We start from the raw sequence: 7,253 nt of genomic DNA, 5'->3' as shown, positions 1-7,253 counted from the left end.
TTTGTTGGATGACATGGTTACAGCAATAATAATATTCCTATAGTCTATAGACTACTAACTCGGCCATCTGAAACTTCATATGAGCGGTATCTTTTTGCTCCTAGTCATACAGTCAAGCCTCTCTTCCTGTCATGTGATATTCAGCTTTATAATGCCATTCGCTCCTACTCATTCAGTCAACCCTCTCTTCCTGTCATGTGATATTCAGCTTTATATATGCCATTCGCTCCTACTCATTCAGTCAACCCTCTCTTCCTGTCATGTGATATTCAGCTTTATATATGCCATTCGCTCCTACTCATTCAGTCAACCCTCTCTTCCTGTCATGTGATATTCAGCTTTATGATGTCATTACCACACAACAGTACATTGGAGTGGGAAACAATACTCTTAAATTGACTTCTTATCAGTCTTCTCATCTGGGCAGTCATCTTTCTCCCGATCCTTCTCTTCCTCTCTCCTAGTGATTTGGGTCACAGCTGGTCTGCCAGAGGGAATCTGAGGTGGGGTGAGTTGGTACCTTAGCCTGGCTGAGTGGTGAGAGGACTGGGTCACAGCTGGTCTGCCAGAGGGAATGTGGGGGGGGGTGAGTTGGTACCTTAGCCTGGCTGAGTGGTGAGAGGACTGGGTCACAGCTGGTCTGCCAGAGGGAATGGGGGGGGGGGGGGGGGGTGGGGGTGTACCTTGGCCTGGCTGAGTGGTGAGAGAAACAAACAATCTGACTTAATTTAAGGCAGAACTCCTTCACTCCTTTGTCCCACAGTCCTGCTTGGCAGTTGTCCTACAGCACAACCAGCCACTAGCCTGGCTGTATAATGTATAGGAAGACATGACAAATAGAAGTGGCTAAAGCATATACAGTGTGGGACTAACCACCACAGCAGTATTGTGACACAAATACCTTTGTACAACCCATTCTATATAACTGAACTAAAGGACTATCGCCCCATGGCACTTCTTTCATATGTATATACTGTTGTTATAGTCAAGGTCTTCCTATGCATCTATTGCTATATACTCTTCTATCCTACATATACACTATATCCACACAGTCCATAATGTCTATACATCATACCTATTTATACTACGGACTCCAACATTGCATGTCATAATATTTATACTTTTCTTAATTCCTTTCTTTTCGTTTTAGATTAGTGTGTATTGTTAGATATTACTACACTGTTGGGAGCTAGGAACACAAGCATTTCTCTACACCCGTAATAACATCTGCTAAATGTGTAGGCGACCAATACAATTTGATAAGCTTCTATACAAAGAACACAGACAGTGGATAGCAATGTAAGTCCAGTACCAGCCATTGCAGTTGAAGCAGAGCCTTTATAGAGCAAGTCGTTGTCAAGAGGACGGTCACATGTGTTTTAGGAGCAGAGGATCCAAGATCACTCCGTTGCGGACGAGTGAGGAAGGAAGAGTGAGGAAGTGAGGACGCGACGTCTGTTTCAAATGCAGTTTCTCCCCCAGAAATAATCAGTCTTCATATTTTAAATAAAAGTTTATTAAAGGTTAACAAGCTCAACAACAGTAACTAAACTGAAAAGGCAGTTCTAAGAAACCAATTTATTTAAAAAAAGTCATGCAAGCAATATCCAAGGCCTTGACTGGTCCATTCTCTCCCGTTGATTCAGATGGTTGTATATATACACATACACAGGGTTTTACGTGTATCTTCTTTACAGCCATTACTGTAATAAATTATATATACAGTCCTGTCTGTGATATGGGGTGGTCTCTCTCCACCCTCCTCTTCATCAGTAGCGTCTCAGCTGATGCCATCGTCTTCGTTCACTCTGCAGCATTACCAGTGTCTGATAAGAGAAAAGAAGCTGGTCAGGTTAGTATGGTAATAAAGTGGTGCATTTCAATGAGAATCTCCACGGGTGGTCTAAATCAGACTACTGTGTTGAGAAATCAGTCATTCACTTTGTCTTATACTTGGAAGTGGAATCTAGTTCTGAGTCAGTTTGAAGACGAAGAGAAAAATGGCCTGAGAAATAAAAGTGAGCCTACTTTTCCCATCGCAGGCGACTATCTTGACTTTATCCACCTTGACCAGATCTGTCACCTCCCTGAACTCCACATCATTCAGAACGAAGGTCCACACGTTGTCACAGAATCTATAGGTGTTTAGTGACCCCTAGAGGCCAGAGAATGTCACAACACATTAAAACAGATGTACAAGGGCAGAATGGCATTTTAACCAAATGATGTATGAATAAATCAACGTACAGCTATGATTTCAACTCATTTTCAACCAGGGATGGGCAAGCTTATCTGCAAGATTCGCATGTGGGTGAAGTCTTTTGTTCCAGCCAAAACAGTCATCTGTTTCAACTAACCAATTGTGTACATATCAATTATATTACATTCTACCTCCTACTTACCATTTGACTTTGATTATATTGATATTGTACAGCACTGTTGAGGGAGCTTGCAAGTAAGCATTATGCTGCATTGTTTATACCAGTTGTAAACTGTGTATGTGACAAATAAACTTTTAATTTAACCATAACCTTCAATACAGTCTTTGTTGATTCAGCTGTGATGTTGCTTTGGCTAGAGAGAAAGCCTGCAACCGTATATGTCCCTTTTTTAAGGTAGGTACAAACAGGGGAGTAACAAACAGTTGTTTTGCTCATGAAAACAAGAGTTTCTATTGGACAAATTCAGGTCGGTCTCTTCCTCGTTTCGTTTGCTTCCTAGTGAACACAAGCCAGTCCTCACCTTAAAGTTGACCCTGTTGCGAACCCGGTTGGCCAGCGCGGTGTTGATGGCTTTGTCAAACTGGAGGAGAACCTGAAGCGCTAACTGCGGAGTGATCTGTTGGGTCTAGGAAAATAGGGAAACAACCGTTTTTCATTTAATCATGACTCAAGTTAACATTGTAGGAAATATATACCTAGCTACTGTTTTCAGATGAGTAGCTAACAGTAGCTGGTAAAGTATTGTAGCTAGTGATTGAGAAGTGCTGGAGTGAGGTTTAAACCAGAAATCATACATTTACGGAGCTAATGCACCACCATCACCTTTACCTAGTCGCGCATGCGCGGATAATAGCTAACGAACGAGCCAGTTACTAGCTATCAGAGAACTAGCAATGAAAATGTAGTGAATCCAAATAACGTTACTCATCACTACTGACTTCGGTAAAAAACAGCCAGCTAAATTCAGTCAATCAAAACTGAGCCTGTAAATGAGCTCTCGATTTAATATTTTAGCTTGCTAGCTTCTTCGTTCAAATCAGACGACACTGCAGCCAGTTATGGAGATGCTTCTTGTTAGCGTGGCTAGCTAGTTAGCTAGCTATGTTGCTAACTAGCTAGCTAACCAGTTATTTCTCGTGAAAGATAAACCTTTCAGATATCGAAGTTAACGGTGGATAATGTGACTTCATAATTAGCTAACTTAAATTGCTATCCCAAACAAAGTGCAACTAGATAACGTTAGCTAATTATCTAATTATCTAGTTAGCTTGGAAGTTAGCATAGCTGCAGTTTACCTGAATTAGCTCGTCAAGGCTCTCTTGCAGACTGTTTCCTAGCGTCGTATTTCTGTAGAGCTGGTAGGCCATTGTAATAAATGAATTTACTAGTAAGATTGTGCACTTGCACAATTCACTACCAAAGTACAATTTACTAGCGGAATTTAACCAACAATACGCTGTGTTTTCAGAAACCGACCTGTGAGCCCCCGACTACGGAACACCGCGGAGGACAAACACAATTACGTATCGTATATTCCCCCCAGAACGTTCAAGCAAGCGTTTATACCGGTAAGTACCGCTAGATGGTAGCAGATGACAAAAGAACAGGGCGATTCAGTGGACTTGTATCTGTACTGTAGAAAGAAAAGATTGCAAGGGTACTGTTAATCTGTGGATAAGAGCCTGAAGACACACTATTGATTGTGTATCATGTTTTTATTGACTGACAAAAGGTTTGTGTCAATGCAATATTAATAAATGAAAAAATTGTATATATTTTTTCAACAATTATACAATTATCATAATGAAATACTTTTTTGGGGATTCCATCAGTTGAGTACAATTTCAAAAGCAACAAACAATCATGTTACGAACAGTAATATAAACTGTAAAGTACTTTTTTTTGTGTGAATACTTGGATATTTAAGTACTTTTGAAAATGATGTAATATCAACAGTACTGTTTATAAAGACTAATGATGTTCCTCCCAAATCCCCCATTCATATTTCCCCCTCACGATAAGACTTCCACAGTAATCTCTTACATTAATCATTAAAGAGCAGTCTCTCAGCTTTGTGATACGAAGAAAAAAAAACACTCAACTTTGTTGATCACTTTTCTGTTTTTTTATCACACTGGAAGAGACGGTGTCAAGGCTAATGCTAACAGAACAGAGTCATTGGTTAGAGATGCCAGAGTAGGATAAATGCATCTGCCCACAGATGCTTGAATAAGCATTTATATGTACAAAACACCAGATAAATCACGGTTAGAGCAAGAGGAGATTTTGTCAACTTCGTTTCAACATTATACATAGTTGTTTTGGTAATGCATAGATCTATTGAAGGAGCGGATTTGAAATGCCACTTTTTGTTGAATACAGAGAATACAAATAAAAGGAAATTACATTGTAGATATGTCAGAGCAGGTAATGCAATTATTTGGAGAAAGTCGGGGACTGGTGAGCTCAACATAAACCAAAATTATTAACATTGATCTATGTATCTATCTATTCAGTCTTCCCCAGAATAAAAGTAATTGAGTTCGTTTAAATTATTTCTATGTCCTTACAGTGGTATATGTTAATGGGGGAGGCGGGGTTTACAGTGGTATGTGTTAATGGAGGAGGCGGGGTTTACAGTGGTATGTGTTAATGGAGGAGGCGGGGTTTACAGTGGTATGTGTTAATGGAGGGGGTGGAGTTTACAGTGGTATGTGTTAATGGAGGAGGGGGAGTTTACAGTGATATGTGTTAATGGAGGAGGCGGGGTTTACAGTAGTATGTGTTAATGGAGGAGGCGGGGTTTACAGTGGTATGTTAATGGAGGTGGCGGGGTTTACAGTGGTATGTTAATGGAGGAGGTGGGGTCTACAGTGGTAGGTGTTAATGGAGGAGGAGGGGTTTACAGTGGTATGTTAATGGAGGAGGCGGGGTTTACAGCGGTATGTTAATGGAGGAGGAGAGGTTTACAGTGGTATGTTAATGGAGGTGGCGGGGTTTACAGTGGTGTGTTAATGGAGGAGGCGGGGTTTACAGTGGTATGTTAATGGAGGAGGAGAGGTTTACAGCGGTATGTTAATGGAGGAGGCGGGGTTTACAGTGGTATGTTAATGGAGGAGGCGGGGTATTACAGTGGTATGTTAATGGTGGAGGCGGGGTTTACAGTGGTATGTTAATGGAGGAGGCGGAGTTTACAGTGGTATGTGTTAATGGAGGAGGCGGGGTTTACAGTGGTGTGTTAATGGAGGAGGCGGGGTCTACAGTGGTATGTTAATGGTGGAGGCGGGGTCTACAGTGGTATGTTAATGGAGGAGGCGGGGTTTACAGTGGTATGTTAATGGAGGAGGCGTGGTTTACAGTGGTATGTTAATGGTGGAGGCGGGGTTTACAGTGGTAGGTTAATGGAGGAGGCGGGGTTTACAGTGGTATGTTAATGGAGGAGGCGGGGTTTACAGTGGTATGTTAATGTAGGAGGAGGGGTTTACAGTGGTATGTTAATGTAGGAGGCGGGGTCTACAGTGGTATGTTAATGGAGGAGGCGGGGTTTACAGTGGTATGTTAATGGAGGAGGCGGGGTGCAGAGCAGTAGATGATGATCAGTAGAGAAAACAGAAAGGAAATGTGTTCTGCTTCCTTCATGTAATTACTGTGTCAAACTGAATTAAATAACCAATCACAAAACAAGCACACAGCAGCAGATATGGCTTATCTACTGTGTGTGTGTGTGTGTGTGTGCGTGTGTGTGTGTGTGTGTGTGTGTGTGTGTGTGTGTGTGTGTGTGTGTGTGTGTGTGTGTGTGTGTGTGTGTGTGTGTGTGTGTGTGTGTGTGTGTGTGCGTGCGTGCGTGCGTGCGTGCGTGCGTGCGTGCGTGCGTGCGTGCGTGCGTGCGTGTATACACCATAGTGTTTCCATCACAACAACACAGCTCAGCTCAACATGTAGTTGTTATGCTTTTGTTTAACGCTTTTCTTATCGACACGTGACCTTTTTACTTTGGAGCTCAATCTCCACAGCAGTCCCACTGGCATCCCTCTGTTATTTACTGACCGTTAGAACACACACACATTAGATCTCATTTGGTGCTCCTCTCACGGACACACAGTAGCTACTGTGTTATAGACACAGTACAGATGTAGGTGCTTCATTTGATCACCCTGTTGCAGGAGAACTTTATATTTAAAACTTGTTGTGTATTTTGGGCTCTAAAATGTTTCTGAAGTTTGTAATTTCCACTTTGACATTTCAGACTTGATTTTCAGTTACGAAAAATGTATCAACCGCTACAAAAATGTCCATGAATTATAATCCACATAACCATTCACATGTCCTGTTTCTGCAGGGTTATTTTCCTGCTGTAGCAAACTGGCTCAAATTAAGACCCTACATCTGTATTCTTGTAGCCACAGTAGCCTCTGACTTGTAGCCACAGTAGTCTCTGTCTTGTAGCCACATTATCCTCTGTCTTGTAGCCACAGTAGCCTCTGTCTTGTAGCCACAGTATCCTCTGTCTTGTAGCCACAGTAGCCTCTGTCTTGTAGCCACAGTAGTCTCTGTCTTGTAGCCACAGTACCCTCTGTCTTGTAGCCACAGTAGCCTCTGTCTTGTAGCCACAGTAGCCTCTGTCTTGTAGCCACAGTACCCTCTGACTTGTAGCCACAGTAGCCTCTGTCTTGTAGCCACAGTATCCTCTGACTTGTAGCCACAGTATCCTCTGTCTTGTAGCCACAGTATCCTCTGTCTTGTAGCCACAGTATCCTCTGTCTTGTAGCCACAGTATCCTCTGTCTTGTAGCCACAGTAGCCTCTGTCTTGTAGCCACAGTATCCTCTGACTTGTAGCCACAGTATCCTCTGTCTTGTAGCCACAGTAGCCTCTGTCTTGTAGCCACAGTATCCTCTGACTTGTAGCCACAGTATTCTCTGTCTTGTAGCCACAGTATCCTCTGACTTGTAGCCACAGTACCCTCTGTCTTGTAGCCACAGTAGCCTCTGACTTGTAGCCACAGTATCCTCTGTCTTGTAGCCACAGTATC

General features: G+C 42.4%; 1 protein-coding gene across 1 annotated transcript; it reads right to left on the bottom strand.

The window, feature by feature from the left end:
• Positions 1 to 1,498: 1,498 nt before the first annotated feature.
• Positions 1,499 to 3,741, bottom strand: LOC129845463 (transcription initiation factor IIA subunit 2). The gene is made up of 4 exons (XM_055913408.1): positions 3,518 to 3,741; positions 2,743 to 2,847; positions 2,029 to 2,155; positions 1,499 to 1,826 (listed from the first exon to the last, which is right to left on the bottom strand). Exons 1-4 carry the CDS (start codon positions 3,587 to 3,589, stop codon positions 1,804 to 1,806), a joined length of 327 nt encoding a protein of 108 aa, XP_055769383.1. The 5' UTR covers positions 3,590 to 3,741; the 3' UTR covers positions 1,499 to 1,803.
• Positions 3,742 to 7,253: the final 3,512 nt, after the last annotated feature.

This window comes from Salvelinus fontinalis, unplaced genomic scaffold (genome assembly GCF_029448725.1).
Source record: "Salvelinus fontinalis isolate EN_2023a unplaced genomic scaffold, ASM2944872v1 scaffold_0312, whole genome shotgun sequence".
Taxonomy (NCBI): Eukaryota; Metazoa; Chordata; class Actinopteri; order Salmoniformes; family Salmonidae; genus Salvelinus; species Salvelinus fontinalis.
The sequence above is the reverse complement of the archived record's forward strand: the minus strand, read 5'-3'. Positions and strand labels throughout refer to the sequence as shown.